Source organism: Carassius carassius, chromosome 47, assembly GCF_963082965.1.
Source record: "Carassius carassius chromosome 47, fCarCar2.1, whole genome shotgun sequence".
In the NCBI taxonomy this organism is placed as follows: Eukaryota; Metazoa; Chordata; class Actinopteri; order Cypriniformes; family Cyprinidae; genus Carassius; species Carassius carassius.
Window position 1 is genome coordinate 10,392,006 of NC_081801.1, and position 18,997 is coordinate 10,411,002.

Consider the following 18,997-nt stretch of genomic DNA (forward strand, 5'->3'; position numbering starts at 1 on the left):
GATCATTCACTAATTAAATACTTTGTACACTTTGAAGTATAGTCTCAGTAAACTACTAGTTTAGTAGTTTTATACTGCAAGTAGGTATACTCATAAGTTTTCTTTAAGTGAACTTTACATCATACTTTGAGTATACTACGTACTATGTCCCTATTTAGGTTGTAATTTGTATTTATTTTGTTCTATGAATATCTGAACATACAAAAAATCCAAAGAAAGAACAGGGTATCTGCTCGTGAACAAAAACATTTTATTCTAGCTTCATTTATTCTTTTTTTAAAACACTTTAATGTGTGTAAGTTTCATAAAACAAAATCAAAAACCAGAAAAAAAGGATTCAGAATGATAATCAAAATGTAGAGGAGTCTATCAACACCCCAAAACTTTACTGTAATTATTACCTCTTCATTGGTCGACATTTTATTCCATAACGTTACAGTTTTGATGCTGTTTCATGTCAAATGATCATGTTACATGTGTTATATAATGTATCTGTTTTTTCTTTTTCTTCTTCACTTGTGTTTTTTTGGAAATTCTTTGCAGAAGATGTTTACTAGCGCCCTCTACCTTATAATAATGAAAACACGGATTCTAGGAGTATAGCTCAAATATATTATACTTACTTTTGTAAGTATAAGTCAAGTATACTTAAAAGTAATTTTAAGTTTATTTCTGAGAAGTACATAAAAAGTAAACTAAAAGCATACTTTCCTATTTTTAAAAGAAGTATACTACTATCACACGAATAAACTTATTTTTCATAAGGGTGCAATATAAAATCCATGGCAAGTTTTCAGTTTAAAAAAAGGTTGTGAACTTTTGCTCCACAGTTATCATATTCCTCCCACAGCTATTTCACAATGCTAAATTATACATTATGAGAAAGGGAAGTGGTAGAGAGTCATCAATTATTCAGATATACGTTGTGGCCTTAGAATGTTTGTACATGAAACCTGAAAAAAAGTTGCATGGTTTCAAGAAAAACATTTTCAACATTGATAATAATAAAAAAAGTTTCTTGAGCTCCAAATAAGCCAATTAAAAACATCTTGTGAAACGGAGGAGTAATGACTGCTGAAAACTCAGCTTTGCCATGACAGGAAGTAATAAATTACAGTTTAAAATATATTAAAATAGAAAACAGCTGTCTTTCAAAACATGATAACAAAACACAAATAATAATAATAACAGTGCATACAGCCTTGGTGAGCATAAAAATCTTCTTTCAAAAACATGTAAAAAACTTAACCAAACTCAAACCTTTGAATGGTAGTACATATATTTAGATATATTTATTTGACTTATTTATTTATCTTTATTTTATTTACTTTATAATACATATTTAATTGATGTACATTTGCTAAGACAGTGAGAGTGAAAGAAAATTGAACATTAAGAGGCAGAGAGGAACAAAGCAATGGAAAGTCTCCTCAGGAAATCCCACCCTTTAAAGGAAATTACAAAGGCAGATTCAGGAAAAATAGGAATGCTTTTCCTGTTACTTTTCCTAACATAGGAAACACATTTGAAAGCTTTTAAATGTAACACATCTAGTAAAAAATAAAAGGGGCCCAATAATTCAACCATTAATGTACTTGAAAGATGGTGATTGTCTGATTTACCCCTGACAATTTAAATATGACAAAACAGCCCAAAATAACCACAGTTGAAATGAAACCAGCTGTGCATGGACTTGAAAGCATCAGTCCGTCAAAGAGCAGAGTGTTCAAACAGGATCACCTGGGTCTGACTCACGCTGGAGAGTCTTGAGGGTCGTAGGACTCCTATCCGCGAATACACCTCTGCATACGAGCCAGCTCCACATGACGGGTGAGGGCTGCGTGGGGTGGTGTGGATGATGGGGGCAGACGCATTCAGCATGGGCGGTGGAGGTGGAGTGAAGTGAACAGGAGGCTGGGGAACAGGTGGAGGTGGGGAGGGAAGAGAAGGGGTCACTACAGGCAGGTTGGGCTCTTTTAGATCATACTGAGCCATGTGGTAGAAACCAAAGTTTTCCAGAGCATTCCTGGCTTGAGCGATGCGGAGCCTGTGGCGCAGCAAGAGCACCCAGTACAGCAATGCCAAGATCAAAATCCCAGCCAAGACCATCAACACCACAGCCAAACGGAGCTCAAAGTCCCTGCAAACATGGGGCAGAGATGAGGCACATTCCATGGATGATTGATTCACAGATGATGGCTTCCTGAGAAGAACACAGGGCAAATAATCAAGTTTCTGTCTGTGGGCATAGCTCCTGTCAATCCAGACATTTGTTTCACAACCACACACTCTTAAAAATAAAGGTTCTTTATTGGCATTTATGGTTCCATGAAGAACTTTTAACATCTATGGAACATTATATTTAGCAAAATGTTCTTTAAAGTGGAAAAAGGTTCTTTAAAAAGGTTCTTTTAAGAAATGTTCTTAGGGGAACCAAAATGATTCTTCTATGGCATTGCTATAAAATCCCCCGTTTGAAAGTGTCTCAGCAGAGGCAAATGTAGGCGACCGTTGCTGAACATCTATTCCGGAGAACCTGGTGTGCAGTCCCAGGAATTGGATCAGGGTTTGATGGCGACTTCTGGAGCTCAATTAAAACAGCAATGGAACAGAATGAACCTTTGTGTGAAGGACTGAAATATGTGTAATAAGTAATAAGTGGTTAACCTGCTGAGATCAGTCTAGTAAGATGGCCATCCTGTGGAGATCTCGGGTCTAATATAGATTTAATCAAAGGCTTCTGTGAATCTTGCACACCAGAGAGCTGCTGAGGCTGAGCCAATATTGAAGCATTTGTGAGGCAGTCGAACTGATGGAGTGTGTGACATACAGACTTTGCAACAGCATAATCATCCAGTCTTCTGAGGTTTATACAACTTATAACACTGTAGAATTGAAATATTTGTGCAGAAATAAAACTTTAAAGGAATTTTGAAAACTTACTTTTTCCTCAGAATTCCATAGAAGTATTCCTGACGAGGAACTGAGAGTTGTGCTCTAAAAATGTGGGAGAGAGCGTTTGTCGTGGAAGGAAATTCATAGAGAGATCAGGAAAACATTCCACACAGTCCTGTCTGGGGATTGGCTGAACTCATTATCTCTATGGTTACAGGAAACTGGCAAAGGATGTTGGTCTGTTTGGCAGAAGTATTCTCATGTGAGAGGAAAGTACTGACTTATCAAAAAACGCAGGCTTGCCATCGGGGCACAGGTCAGTGTGAAATGACTTTTAAACAAAACATAAAAACTAGATTAAAGGTTGCTGACATTTTTGTACAGTACTGTTTACTTTTTGTGACTTCAATTAACGTATTATTTTAAAGTCACATAAATGTCTCAGATCCTAAAGTTAATAAAAAAAGAACACACTGTACAATTTATTAGAAGGAATAATACTTTCCTTCAATAAGGATGCTTTTAATTGGTCAAAATTAACGGTAATTTCTTTTTAATGTTACAGAAGATTTCTATTTTAAATAAATACTGTACTTTTTAGCTTTCTATTTATCAAAGAATAATGAACCAGAACCATTTATAACACTAATAAGAAGAAATGTTTCCTGAGCAGCAAATCAGCATATTAAAATGATTTCTGAAGGGTCATATGACACTGAAGACTGGAGTATAGATTCTGAATAAATTATATTTTACAATATTTAAAATAACAAAAACAGCTATTTTAAATTGTAATAATATTTCACCGTGTTAATGTTTTTTTTTACTGTGTTTTTTGATCAAATAAATGTAGCTTTGTATTGCTTTTTTGATTAGTGACCTAGAAATAGTGCATCATTTTAAGTATCCTTTTATTCATTTGTCATAATGCTATATTGTTTTTGACTTTTCTATATTATACATTTTTACATTTATGCCAAGATTTTAAATTTTGTTAAATGTTGTCTCAGAGCATTCCTTTTCTTCTTCACTAAGATTCAATTTGCAGAATAAAGGATCCAAGAAATCATTAATGAAAACCCTTATTCAAAATGATAGATTATTCAATGTTATTTTAATTATCCATCGATTACTTGTTTTCCTGTGCAGCTGAAAAGTCTTGTGAGAGACGTCTCTAATGAATATCAATATTTTTTGCGCACAGTACTGTGTAGGCACAGACACAGAAAATCTAATAATTAATTGAAGGACTGCAGTTTTTTCTGATATCTGCAGATATTGAAAAGCACACACTTCAGTGCTGGAGTGGTGCTGATCTAGAGATTTTGTGTATTAGGAAGTACTGTGCTGTTGGCATTGGCTCCACTGTAGTCTGAGCCACCTGCAGCCCTCCCCAGGCATAGTGCAGTGAGACAGATTAAAGCCAGCTCACAATCACTCATGTGTGTTCCCCATGAACAGGTGGGTCAGTATGAACCTAGCAATAATGGAAAAAAAGTGCAAAAGCTCTAAGAGGCCACTGCAGGTTATCAGCGTTAGGTGCTGCAGGACTCTATACAAACATAATTCAATATCACATTGATATGCCTTATAAGCAAGACCAAGTCACATTGTGAGTTATAAACTTGCAATTGAGGGGAAACATAAATAAATAAAGTCTCAATTGCTTTTTTATCCTTGGGCAGAAACTGGCTTCCATAGATAAATCTGTTGGAAATATTCAACTCTATATGATACACACTGTATCATATAGAAAACCTGTTCAATTTCTCATTAATGCAATTATCTAATCAACCAATCACATGGCAGTTGCTTCAATGCATTTAGGGGTGTGGTCCTGGTCAAGACAATCTCCTGAACCCCCAAATGAATGTCAGAATGGGAAAGAAAGGTGATTTAAGCAATTTTGTGCGTGGCATGGTTGTTGGTGCCAGACAGGCTAGTCTGAGTATTTCACAATCTGCTCAGTTACTGGGATTTTCACGCACAACCATTTCTAGGGTTTACAAAGAATGCTGTGAAAAGGGAAAAACATCCAGTATGCGGCAGTCCTGTGGGCGAAAATGCCTTGTTGATGCTAGAGGTCAGAGGAGAATGGGCCGACTGATTCAAGCTGACAGAAGAGCAACTTTGACTGAAATAACCACTCGTTACAACCGAGGTATGCAGAAAAGCATTTGTGAAGCCACAACACGCACAACCTTGAGGCGGATGTGCTACAACAGCAGAACACCCCACCGGGTACCACTCATCTCTACTACAAATAGGAAAAAGAGGCTACAATTTGCACGAGCTCACCAAAATTGGACAGTTGAAGACTGGTATTTCTGTTGAGACATTCAGATGGTAGAGTCAGAATTTGGCGTAAACAGAATGAGAACATGGATCCATTATGCCTTGTTACCACTGTGCGGGCTGGTGGTGGTGGTGTAATGGTGTGGGGGTGTAATGTTTTCTTGGTACACTTTAGGCCCCTTAGTGCCAATTGGGCATCGTTTAAATGCCACGGCCTACCTGAGCATTGTTTCTGACCATGTCCATCCCTTTATGACCACCATGTACCCATCCTCTGATGGCTACTTCCAGCAGGATAATGCACCATGTCACAAAGCTCGAATCATTTCAAATTGGTTTCTTGAACATGACAATGAGTTCACTGTACTAAAATGGCCCCCACAGTCACCAGATCTCAACCCAACAGAGCATCTTTGGGATGTGGTGGAACGGGAGCTTCGAGCCCTGGATTTGCATCCCACAAATCTCCATCAACTGCAAGATGCTATCCTATCAATATGGGCCAACATTTCTAAAGAATGCTTTCAGCACCTTATTGAATCAATGCCACGTAGAATTAAGGCAGTTCTGAAGGCGAAAGGGGGTCAAACACAGTATTAGTATGGTGTTCCTAATGATCCTTTAGGTGAGTGTATATATATATTTTTGCCAGCTATGAGTGTGTGCTGGACCAAGAGTTTTCTTGTCTCTTTACATCACATAACCCGAAAATTTCCATTTAGCCTCAAAAAGGTGTTTAGGTGACAAAAACAGGTCCTTGTGTGAAACCATTTAGATGTTGCTCAGAAAAATAATTGCTTTTCTTGTTATGAGAGTGAAACAAGATTGTGTTGTTTGTCTAAATTGCTGGGGAGAAGATGCTCTTGATTTAGACTAATCGTTAAAATAAATATGGCATATAATGGACAAACAATAAGAGGACGACTGAATGATCACTTGAGTTACACAGCTTTAAAGTGGTGTAAAGTCTCATTTTTGTAAGCAGTTTTTTAATTAAAAAGTTTAATTTTATAATAATTTAAAATAACAATTTTACAATAAAAAAAATTTCAGAACTATTCCTAGTAGGTGTGTCATACTTTCACATGATCCTGCTGACATACATTTATTATAGAATACTTTATTATTATTTTTTTTACAATCAAACTCTGTTGTGAATGTTTGCATCTAACGTCATATGAACAATTAGTTAAAAAATAGACTGATGTAAGTTTATACATCACAGTAACAATTAATGGTTCAGTATTGACATAACTGAAAAATACTCACAGAGTTGATTCATTGACCATGTGAGTCTGATTCAAACCGCCAACTGAAAAACTCAGTCCAGGTCTGTTCTGTGAATGTTCTGAACTGAGTTTAAAGAAACCTGTTGACAAGAATCTTTTCTTTTTTTCCACAAATTGAAAATTGTGACCATTCTAATATATGAATAAATTGTATGTGGACATACACAAATTGTTATTGAAAATTTTATTGTTTGCAATAACAATATCCCTAGAGCTGAGCTTCACAAACTTCAGAGGTGTAAGGTTCCCAAAAAATAAAATAAAAAATAACAATAATTAAGCAAAATCTCCATTGGTTAGTTTTGATATATATTTTAAACTGATATTATAAGAAAAACATTTCAGACATTTTTAATTGGATTGATTTAGCTTGGGAAATCGGTGCCCTGTAATACCTCTGTGGTCTACCAGGGGCCAAACATTTCGGAAGCTCATTATGTATGAGTTTTGCAGATTATGCAGAGATTTGTGAAAAATAAAAAAACTCATTTGACCCACTCTAGCCATAGACTTGAGACCTGAAAAGACAAACCAAATATTAAGACTTTAAATTCATTTCAGTCCCACACGTAAAATGTTCCAACACAATTGAATTGCTCTTGTAATGAGAAATTATTCAAAACAGTTAAGAAAAAATATAAATATAAGCATTTTTACTAGTGGTATCAGTACTTTGGACCTAAAGGGAAGCATGTGATGCCTGAACATTGAAGTTGTAGGAAGGTTGTGACTGGCAGTTGTGTCCAGTCTATCACAATAAGGAACATCATACTTTGAGCATTACAGGAAGTGTAGGTTTAAAAATACACACGTGTTCTTCTGAGAAAAAAAGTGACATTAAAAGTGTCGACTGCAGTGTCAGCAAAAAACTACACTCATCACATCACCCATGTTATTAAGAGTTGTTGAACATCAGGAATCCATTACAACTGCAGGTGTATATAAAGCATTAAGTTCTGATCAGCAGTGGTGTTTGCCGTATTGAGATGTCACTTCATACACATACAAACAACTCTCCTCATGTATAATTAATAGTTCAACTGAACAAGATGGCATTCCAAGGAGAAGACGAATATTCTCAGAACAACATGCTGTTGTCAGGGTTGGAGTTCTATGAAGCAACACATGTCCAGGGGCTCATGGGAGTTATCTGTCAGATCATCTTATCACACAGAGATGGACAGGACAAGGTCATCCAGCTATCACCTCTAGACATATGTTAACCCGTCGGCACCAGCTGTTTGAAAGAATGCCTGACTTTTCCCACCAACCCAAACTACTTGAAGAAACTTTACAATAATACACAGAGAGGAACTCACTCACAACTGAGGGAAAAGACTGGAAAACTTTGCAGAAGTCAGCACAAACAGTAAAAAAAAGCAGTGTTTGTAAAACTTACAAAGCATAACAAGACAGTAGTTTCTATGACTCTTAATTTAAATATAATTTATAAAAAAATTATTATAGCTAATGTATAGACTGAATTTAAAATCTGATGTTTATATTTTAAATACTTTTTCACCCTTTTAAAAAACAATTTTAATAGAGTATTGGTTTCTTTAAATAACATGAATAATGATGAATAATTACAGTTGCCTTCTTAGACTTTTTTTTACATTATTGTTGTTTTATAATGTCAGGATAGTTTTTTTTTTTCAACTTCAAATTTAGTTGATTGTTTTTATTTTATTTTATTTATTTAGTTGAGTGACGCCCTTGTTGTATTAAGATGTGTAGTATGTTATATTGGTCTATGTTATATATGTCTTTTGTCTTATGAACAGGGGCAGTTTTCAGTCAGTACTTGCTGGTAAATTTCACAAACAATTACAAATTCTGTAAGTAACATATTGAATTAAATGTGAAATTTTGAGTTAGAAATACTGAAATATTATTTTCTTGTAGAACGTATAGCAATAAATTGAATTAACTCAATTAATTATTTATTGTGTATTTATTTTAAATGGTTCAGTATTATGTCATCATAGAATCATTCATAAGCAGTGGCGGCTGGTGAATTTTTTTAGGATAGGGTGCCACGTCCAACAAATTTGGCATACATCCCAGTAACAAAAGGAAAAATATCAAGACTTGAAACATTTGAAATAAAGATTTTTTTATCAAGGTTGAGATTACATTTGAGGATGATTCTCACAAAATTATGTTTTCTGCAATAATTTTTCGAGATTAAAAAAAATATATAATTTTCATAATTCACAATTTATGTATATCGTGCAACAGTAAAAACTGTAAGGAAAAAATAAACATTACATTTGTTTATTTAGAGCATTTTTGTTCTACAAGTCAAGCTACAATACCAAACATGGTATTCACATACATCACATGGAGATGCAAACAGACCAATACCAGTCGCCTTAACCTGACTGTATGAGCAATATCACATAAGTAGGAGTGCGATATGGCTGTACATCTGCACAGCTGTGATTCTGCCAAAGGATGAGGGTGCAGGTCGAGTGACAGAAAACATTATTCAGCTTAAAGGTAACAAACAGAGGTATGTTTGTTCCCACTAATCTTTGCACAAGTTCAGTTTACGTATGATGACAAAAGCACGTTAGTGCAAGCCCTTCCTCCCGGGACAAATTGCATAGCAGTCCATGCAGTTAAAAAAAAATTATTTGTATGGAAGTCTATAAGAACACTTTGGACGATTCTCAGAGTGAAATCTCCCAAAAAGGGGCAGTACTCCATGTAAAGTGACTTGACGTTGATTGGACTAAACAGAACAAACAGTCTAGGACAGTGACAGCTGGCATAACACTGTGGTTGAATGTGATAGAAAAAAAAATTCCCTCCCATTGTGCGTTGCCTTATCACCCTAAAGAAGAAACTGAAAGTTATTCCTGAAAGTTGTTAGAAGTTTTTAATTGTATAAAAGCAACAACAAACCAATACAAACAAGAAAATCTTCCTCTTTTTTTCTTTTACTTGTCTCATTTTAACAGTCCAGCAAATTCACCAACATTGCAATAAACCAACAGATGTGGTTATTTCATGCTATTTGTCGTAAGTTCTTGAGGCCCCCGTGCATGGACTTGGGATTGAAGGGACTCTTCATGCTGAAGAGGGAAAGAGGGAAGTGCAATTTGAAATATTTGGTGGTAATCAGCTCTCTTTGATATGAAGATACCAGCATGTAGATATATATATATATATTTTTTTTTTACATGTCTACACAGCAGCCCACTGATGGGCACTTCAGAGAGCCCACGCGCTGAACTTCAGACGTGGATCTCACTCAGTCGCATGACCTCAGTGATTTGCCCTGGCGTTTAATGAAGCCCCTCAGTCTAAAGAAAGTCATTTCAATTGCCTCCACGCCCGCTCATAAATATTTATCTCATCAGTGGCAAAAGGACTTTCTCACTATCCTTATGTCCTTTGTAAGTCAAATAGAAAGGTTGTGACTATGAGAAGGGAGAGAGAGCGGTGGGGGGTAGGAAAGCAGTTCTCAAACTTTGGGCACTAAGAATCGAGCAGAAAAGCCATTTATGACCACCAAACACCATGAAAATGTATGCATGCAATTCATTATTGCAATTATAACCTAGATGCTGAGTATATAACTATAAAAGAGGTGTCAGGGAGGAGACCCAAACTTGTGACCTCTGAGAAGGACTGTACTTAGGGTTGATACAAAATCTTCAATCTCCCCAGGTTGTCCGGTCAGAACAATAATGAGGACGAATTTTACACTCTCATGCCACTCTTTAATGAAACAGTTTGACATAGACGATGTGAGTTTTGTCCATGGTTTTGTTCATGGTTTTGTTCATGGTTTCTAAATAAAACAGAAAATCAAAGTGGACTCATGAATAATAAGTATTCATCACCATTGTAACATTAAATGCAGTTGAGGTATGAAAAGAAGATTTCTAAATCGCTACAATGGATAGAATATAACAATAAACAATCTCAACAGTGCCAAACATTATACAACTAGTACATATACAAATGGCACATACAATACTATCTTGAATTGCACAGATATAATGATTAAACTGCCTAAACATTATCAAAGAAATGGGAAAGTGTGAAACTATAATGTAGCCTAAATTTGGTTTGGTTATTTAGCTCCAGGAAAACACACATCAATAGGCAATGTAAAGTGTACGGAATCGTACACATACACCATTAATCTAAGCAAGGAAAAGATAACAATATTTACATAGACTCACATTCTCATGGACGCATGAAACAGAACTGAAGAATAAAGATATTTTCTCTAGATATATCGGATCAGGAATGGAGCGAGTGTCTCCGATGAAATTTACATGCATACTGACAACAGTTCGGCGTTGCGCTAGTAGAGACTGTCTGATTGGTGGAGAAAAATAAGGGGGATTGCTGATTGGCCTAACTGTTGCTGGGCACGTAGAAAGTGGAAAGTGAAACTACAGTAAACCAGATAATAACTATAATAACACAAACATAAGATAAAGTCAGAGCCTTATTAACAGCCGCCCCCAACTTTGGGCAGCAAAGTTGAACACGAGTCAGTCAGGAATGTCTCGAGGAAGTGCAGGCAGCTTGATGAGCTTGGCGACAGGTCTGGTGTAGGATTTGTCTTTGATCTGAATCTGAGCAATACGAATCCTGCCATCCGCTCCAGGGAAAACTTCTGTGACTTTGCCAACAAGCCACAAGGCACGCGGAAGCTGCTGGTCAACAACAAGAACAATGTCATCAATACGGATGTCTTCTTGGTCTTGTTGCCATTTGGAGCGGCTCTGGAGGGATGGTAAGTAGTTCCTGATAAAATGGATCCAAAAATGATCCGCTAAGACCTGGCAGTGTCGCCATCTGCGTCGACTGAGGAGCTCTGTACCTGAGTAAACAACCTGCGGAGTAGATGGGTCCAGCCGCCCCATCAGCAGCACATTTGGAGTGATTGGATCTGGGTCTGCCACATCAGAAGAGGTGTAACCAAGCGGTTTGGAGTTGATAATACTCTCAACTTCAGTAAGGATGGTTCTGAGGACCTCTTCGGTGACCGTTTGTGATCCCAGTATGGCATGCAGCGCTGACTTGATGGTGCGGATTTCTCGCTCCCAGGAACCCCCAAAATGAGGGGCACTAGGTGGGTTGAAGCGGAAATGGATTTGCTGGCTAGCGAGTTGTGACTGCAGAGCGGGGGCAAGTGAGTTGAAGGCCTCTTGAAGTTCTGAGCTGCCACCTTTAAACTTTGTACCTTGATCGGACAGCAATTCATGAGGCTTTCCCCGTCTAGAGATGAAACGACGTAGACTCATGAGGAACGAGTCAGTGTCCATGTTGGCCAGCAGATCTAGGTAGACTGCATGTGTGGTGAGACATTTGAATATTATGGCCCATCGCTTCTCATTGCGCCTCCCTATTTTAATGAGGAAAGGACCAAAACAGTCCATGCCAGTTGAGTAGAAAGCTGGATGGTGTAACCTTAGACTGGAAGGCGGGAGGTCGGCCATTTTGGGAATAATGGGTTGGCTACGCCACTTGCGGCACTCTGGACAGTGGTGTTGCTGCTTGCGCACAGCCTCTCTGCCTCGCAAAATCCAGAACCTTCTGCGTAGCTCAGCGAAGACTCTTTCTGGGCCTGGATGTGCAAGCTTGCTGTCGTAATCAGCAATGATCAACTTTGTGATAGGATGATGAGGGTCTAAGACAAAGGGATGCAAAGTGCCTGAGCTGAGATATTCACAGTGTCTTAGTCGGCCCCCGACACGGATTAACTGAGTCTCTGGGTCGTATTCTGGGGCCAAAGTGATAAGCCTACTGCTGGATGGAATGGGCTTTTGGGATGAGATGAGAGCAAACTCCTCTGGAAAACAGTCACTTTGCACTTGTCTGAAGAGAGAGAGTTCAGCTTGTCTGAACGACTCAGCTGTGGGTTTAGAGTCGGTGGCCGCCCCGTGACATGCTCGAGCTGTGGCTTCCAGCAGCTCTGGGAAGCTACTAAACTGGCTAGTGTCGGGTAAAGGTGGATGAGGGGAAGTAGAGATGACACCACAAAACTTGGCTTTGCGCAGCTCTGCTGAATCATCAAGGCATGTAATGTCTGGACAGGAAGACCAGGTTGACTCACTTTCATGAAGGAAGGCAGGTCCAGATCTCCAGCGGCTGTGACTCTGGATCTGTGAGAGGGTCAGTCCGCGAGTTATATCGTCAGCGGGATTCTCACTGGAGTGGACATAGCGCCATGAGCTGCTCTCAGTTAATTCCTGGATATCCGCAACTCTGGCACCGACGAACACCTTGTAACGGCAGGAAGGAGACAGCAACCAAGCCAACACGGTGGTGGAGTCGGTCCAGTAGGTGACGGAGGAGATGGAGACTGTGAGTTCTCGTTTCAGGACTGCACCAAGCTGGGCCCCGAGGTGGGCAGCGCAGAGTTCCAGCCTGGGGATGGACTGCTGGCGGACTGGAGCAACACGGGAACGGGCCGCTAGGAACGCTACCTGGACATCATCAGCGGCGCTGACAGTACGCAGGTAGGCGACCGATCCATAGGCCCTCTCTGATGCATCTGAGAAAATGTGGATGCTCTGGGAGGCCGCTGGGAGGTCGGTATCTGAGTGGACATAACAACGATTAACAGTAACGTTAGAAAGTAATGGAAGTTCACTCACCCACGCCTGCCACAGCTGGAGCAGATCCTCGGGAAGATGAGGATCGTCCCAGTCCCGTTTCTTTCCCCAGAGGCTCTGCACCAGGATTTTGGCCCGAGTGGTGTAGGGAATGAGCAGTCCTAGAGGGTCATATTGTTGAGCTAGGACTCGGTAAATGTTGCGCATTGTGGGCTCAGATTGCTTTGTGTGGCGAAGGCGATAGGTGAGAGTATCTGTTTTGCAGTGCCAGTGCAGCCCTAGGGTCCGTTCTGGGGGATCTGCACCCTCCATTGATAGCCACAGATCTCTGCTCTCGGATTTGAGTTCAGGTGGCAGATGACTGATGATGTCTGGAACGTTGGTGGCCCATTGACGCAGCTCAAAACCACCTGATTGGAGCAGAGTCTGAAGTTTGTGAATGAGCTGCTTTGCTTCTGAGATGGTTGGGAAGCTTTGAAGAAGATTGTCTACATAAAAACAGTTCTCCACTGAAAACCAAGTATCTTCATCATGGCTGCTGTGGTCAATGACGTGCTTTTGGAGGGCAAAGGTCGCGCAGCAGGGACTGCAGGTGGTGCCGAAAGGGAGCACCTGCCACTGGTAGATGTCAGGCTTGTTGCTGCGGTTCATGTCCCTCCAAAGGAAGCGGAGGAAGGGCTGATCATCAGACAGGAGGCGGACCTGATGAAACATGCCCTTAATGTCGCTGCTCACCGCAGTGGGATATTGCCTGAAACGGAGCAGGACACCAAGAATACTGGAACCTAGGGTTGGCCCTGGAAGTAGATGTTCATTCAGGCTGGTGTTTTGGAAGGTGAATGAGCAGTTGAAGACAATGCGGTCTTTTCCATTGTGATGGACCATGTGATGGGGGATATACCACGATTGCCTGCTCTGGTCTTCAGGTGATGTGAGCCTCTTGATGTAACACGAATCCACCAGTTTCTTGATTTCTTGGCTGTATGATGCAGCCTTGACTGGGTCTTTGGCGAGACGACTCTCTGTGCCTCGTAGTTGACTCAGGACAGCTTCTTTTGGGGCACTGAGAGGAGGAAGACCTTCCTTCCAGAGCAGTGGGGTGGCATATCTCTGCACGTTGTCAATGTTAACTCTGACTGTCTTCTCCTCCAACAGTTTGATGGCCGCCTTATCCTGTTTTGACCTGGTGATGAGCCTTTCGCTACGATAGGGAAGAATGTCCATCTCTCATAATCTGGACACGTGATTGAGAAGGTCATTAGAGGAAGTGGGAGTGTTAATAAGGAGACACTGGGGGGTGGACGTCTGGTGCAGCAGGACTTTGGCAGGACCTTGCAGAGTCCAGCCGAGACGAGTTTTCAATGCTGCGGGGCCCCCTGGTGGGCCTAGGTGCACAGGCTCAACTGGAGAGAGAAGATGGGGGTAGTCTGAACCAATGAGGAGAAGTGGCTGCCCTTGGCTGATTGAATGTAGCGGGAGGCCTCTGAGATGACGATACGTTTTCCGTAGGGCCTCAACAGGATGAGAATGCTTGGAAAGACCAAGCTCTACCGCAGTGAAGGCTTTGTGGATGCGAAATTGTTTCTGAGGATGGGCAGATGAGGATATGGAAAATGACACTGACTTTCCTGAAACAGTCTTCACATCTTGACGGATAGTTCTGAGCGCTAAGTCCTCACTCTGTCCCTTGAGATGTAGCTCTTGAGCGGCACTGTGAAGCAAGATGGTGCGTTCAGAGCCATCATCGAGGATGGCATAAGTCTCTAGTCTGCGTTTGCCATTGTGGAGAAGAACTTTGACCATCTTCAGCAATACACAGCTACTCCTGAGGTCTGGATCGAGGTAGTAGGTAGCTGGTTGTCCAGTCGCTGCAGTTGGATGGGCTGATTTGGCTGCGGGAGTGTTGACCTCATGCAGTATATCAAGATGTGTCTGATTACACTGCTGACACTTAGCCTTGAGATAGCATTGAGAAGCAAGGTGACTTCTGCCACATCTCCAGCAGCGCTTGGCAGTTTTGATCCATGACGCTCTCTGATCAGTGGAAAACTTCTTAAACTCTGAACACTGATTGAAGTAATGTTGAATGTCGTCACAAAAGGGGCAATACTTCTTAGGTTTCTCAAGTTTAGTGCTGACGTGAGGTCGAACTTGTGACAGAGATTCAGGTGAATTAGGAGAAGGATCAGAGCCAAGCAAAACTGTGGTAGGGCGTGCACTGGACTTCTGCAACTTGGGCTTAAAGCCCTTCTGATATTCATCTCGTGGAGACCGTGAATGGTAAGGTTGATAGTCCTCATCCTGAACACGGACCTCGTACTCAAGCCAATTAGAGAAGTGCACCAAGGTAGGTATCGGAGTGCGGATGGGGTAATCCAGCTCAGTCTTGCCCTCCTTGCCCAGTTGATCTAACATACCGACCAGAGCTCTGACTTTGAGGCCGAAGATGCGAAAACTTTGACTATCCCCACTTCTGATTGGAGGCTCGGCCAGGACTTCATTGATGCGCTGCAGGGCTAGTTTGTGAGGTTGCCCATACATTTCAGTCAGTGAGGCCATTGTCTTCGAGTAGGGGGTTGGACTATTACAGTAGGAGTCTGCAATGAGGAGCGCATCTTCGAACTTGAGGTGATCAACTAGTATTTGGTATTTGAACCGCTCAGTTGCATCTCTAGGCAAGAGGTTGTCAAGCGCTATCTTGAGGCGGGCAAATTGTCGTGGATCATCATGTGTGAAACATGGAATGTCCGGCTTTGGACCTCTGTATGTCGCCTCCACAGAGTATGTATTGTGAGGGAGAGTATACGGCTCTACATACGCTGGAGTGGAGTGAATCCCTCCCTCATATGAAGGCAAATATGACATCGGAGGCGGCGGAGGAGGTAGTGGCACGTCATCTGGAGGTGGAGGAGGTAGAGGCTCGATCCAGGGAGGAATTGGTACAGCGTCAGGCCAGGGCGGAAGATCATCCACTACTGCTTGAAGATTGCGATTAGGAGTGGATGTTCTCTCAGGAAGTTGATAAGGCATATATGTGGTGGCGCTATCCCCAAACTGAGCAGAATGCCCTGGATCGAGGGGTTGAGGCTGAGGCGCTGATCTCAGGGAGAGAGAATTGAAGAGGATTTGCATATCTCGCCTGAGCTGGTTGTTCTCCTCTTTCATCTCCTGCAAAGCTGACATGACTGCTTCAGAGCTGAGGTTCTGAGATGCAGGTCCAACTGGATCTGGAGTGATGACTGGAGCATGAGGTTGAAAAGCTGCTCCCTCGTTGGAGTGGCCATGGAGTGTGAGAGAAGAAGGATGACGTGGCGGAATATTCACCAGAAAGTCATCGAGGTAGCGAGGCCGACGGATATCACGGCGAGGGCGAGTGTGCTCCATTGTAGAGCTGAGGAAACTGAAGATCCGGCTCGAAGGACCATATAAAAGAGGTGTCAGGGAGGAGACCCAAACTTGTGACCTCTGAGAAGGACTGTACTTAGGGTTGATACAAAATCTTCAATCTCCCCAGGTTGTCCGGTCAGAACAATAATGAGGACGAATTTTACACTCTCATGCCACTCTTTAATGAAACAGTTTGACATAGACGATGTGAGTTTTGTCCATGGTTTTGTTCATGGTTTTGTTCATGGTTTCTAAATAAAACAGAAAATCAAAGTGGACTCATGAATAATAAGTATTCATCACCATTGTAACATTAAATGCAGTTGAGGTATGAAAAGAAGATTTCTAAATCGCTACAATGGATAGAATATAACAATAAACAATCTCAACAGTGCCAAACATTATACAACTAGTACATATACAAATGGCACATACAATACTATCTTGAATTGCACAGATATAATGATTAAACTGCCTAAACATTATCAAAGAAATGGGAAAGTGTGAAACTATAATGTAGCCTAAATTTGGTTTGGTTATTTAGCTCCAGGAAAACACACATCAATAGGCAATGTAAAGTGTACGGAATCGTACACATACACCATTAATCTAAGCAAGGAAAAGATAACAATATTTACATAGACTCACATTCTCATGGACGCATGAAACAGAACTGAAGAATAAAGATATTTTCTCTAGATATATCGGATCAGGAATGGAGCGAGTGTCTCCGATGAAATTTACATGCATACTGACAACAGTTCGGCGTTGCGCTAGTAGAGACTGTCTGATTGGTGGAGAAAAATAAGGGGGATTGCTGATTGGCCTAACTGTTGCTGGGCACGTAGAAAGTGGAAAGTGAAACTACAGTAAACCAGATAATAACTATAATAACACAAACATAAGATAAAGTCAGAGCCTTATTAACAATAACACTGTAATCAGAAATTACATGTACAGTGGGGTCAAAAGGTCTGAAACCACCAGTGAACATTTTCATTATATTTGGAACAAAAATGTAAATACATTTATATATATATATATATATATATATATATATATATATATATATATATATATATATATATATATATATATATATTAAATACAACATAAATAAATTAAAAAATTATACAAAACTATTGTCAAAGTTACAGACGTTTTGGTGTGTTTTTCATTCCCCATGTTTTCTTTGTGACCTAGTTTCTGTCTCCTGTTGATTGTGTCATTATGTTCAGGTGTGTCTAGTAATTATCCTCATTTACGATCCCCGCATTTTGTTCAGTCTTTGGTTGTCCAGTCTCCAGTCTAGCGTTGTGGTGTGTGTGGACAGCACATACTGGTTATAAGCCCCCTGAGCATCCTGAACTACCACCCACCCTTCCCCCCTTTCCTGACTCCACCTGTCATCCCTGATTCACCACAGCAAATGCTGTCTCCTGTCTTCACCTCTGCTCACTCTCAGCTCACCACCTGTGTGCTGGATTCGTCGTGGGTCTTCCAGTCTCCATTGGCATCGTGGCTGGAGGGTCCCTTGTCTCCGCCTCTAGACTCTGAGTCCTGGATTCCCTTCGACCCAGTGGCACCACCATGGCTCCTAGCTCCCTCCTCTCCATTGTGGCCCATCAGTTCACCAGCTCCACCGGGCTCCCTCATCCCTCCTGCTCAACCTTGGTCTGCTATCGACAATTCATCGCCTTGGGACTCCACTCCTCTGGTTCCACCTCATCCCTCCACCCCTCTGGCTCTGTCAGGCTCCTCCTTCCCTCTGGCTCCACCTTGGTCCTCAGTCGCTCCGGCTCCACCGCGGCCTTCCAGATCCCCTCTTCGGTTGTCGATGCCATCTGCTCCACCTACAGTAGGCCCTCTGGATCCTCTGTGTTGCCCTGGCTCATCAGCTCTCCGTCTCTGCACCGGGCTAATCCACCACTCTTCTCGGCAACTCTTCCTCCACCCTGACTCCTCCCTCTGCAGGCTCCACCGTGGGCCGCCATCATGGCTGTGGCCTGGCTCCTGCCTGGCTCTTCCTCCGGCTCCAGTTCCCTTCTGTTGCCACCATGGACTCTGTTGTTCGTCCTCCTTCTGGTCATTCGGCCACCTCCTGAACCTACTTTAATATCCTTTTTCCATTCCTACTATGATAGCAAAATATAATGCACCAAACAAATGACCTACATTTTAAATCCTTCAGCCAAGGTCCAAAATCCACTGTATTGCATCGCAGGTAAGATCCACTAACCACAGCTGGACATGTAATGGACCATGATCAGACATGAGAGTAAACGGCTAATTTTCACAGAAGCTCATGGCCACTGTGTCAAATTCATTATGAGGTTTCAGAACTCATCAGAGATATTTAATAAGAGCATTCATTAAATACTTAATAGGCATAGAATGCTGTGTGCAAGGCCACTTAATCAAGGCCTAAAAAGGAAAACAATTTCCATATTCAAAACTTAAGCCAAGGTCATGCTATAAACCTCTCTGGAGATGTCCTTTGACAACTGTCACAGAGGCAAGAGTTCACACAATGGAATTTCATCC

At 41.2% G+C, this 18,997-nt stretch overlaps 1 protein-coding gene across 1 annotated transcript; it reads right to left on the reverse strand.

Annotated features, from left to right (window-relative positions):
- Positions 1-1,261: 1,261 nt before the first annotated feature.
- On the reverse strand, positions 1,262-3,006 carry LOC132130717 (adhesion G protein-coupled receptor B1). Its single transcript, XM_059542513.1, has 2 exons — positions 2,944-3,006; positions 1,262-2,140 (listed from the first exon to the last, which is right to left on the reverse strand). Exon 2 carries the CDS (start codon positions 2,107-2,109, stop codon positions 1,711-1,713), a length of 399 nt encoding a protein of 132 aa, XP_059398496.1. The 5' UTR covers positions 2,110-2,140; positions 2,944-3,006; the 3' UTR covers positions 1,262-1,710.
- Positions 3,007-18,997: the final 15,991 nt, after the last annotated feature.

What these genes read in the sequence shown, in the direction of transcription:
- LOC132130717 (XM_059542513.1), bottom strand. Translation starts at nt 2,109, where the DNA reads ATGGTCTTGGCTGGGATTTTGATCTTGGCATTGCTGTACTGGGTGCTC.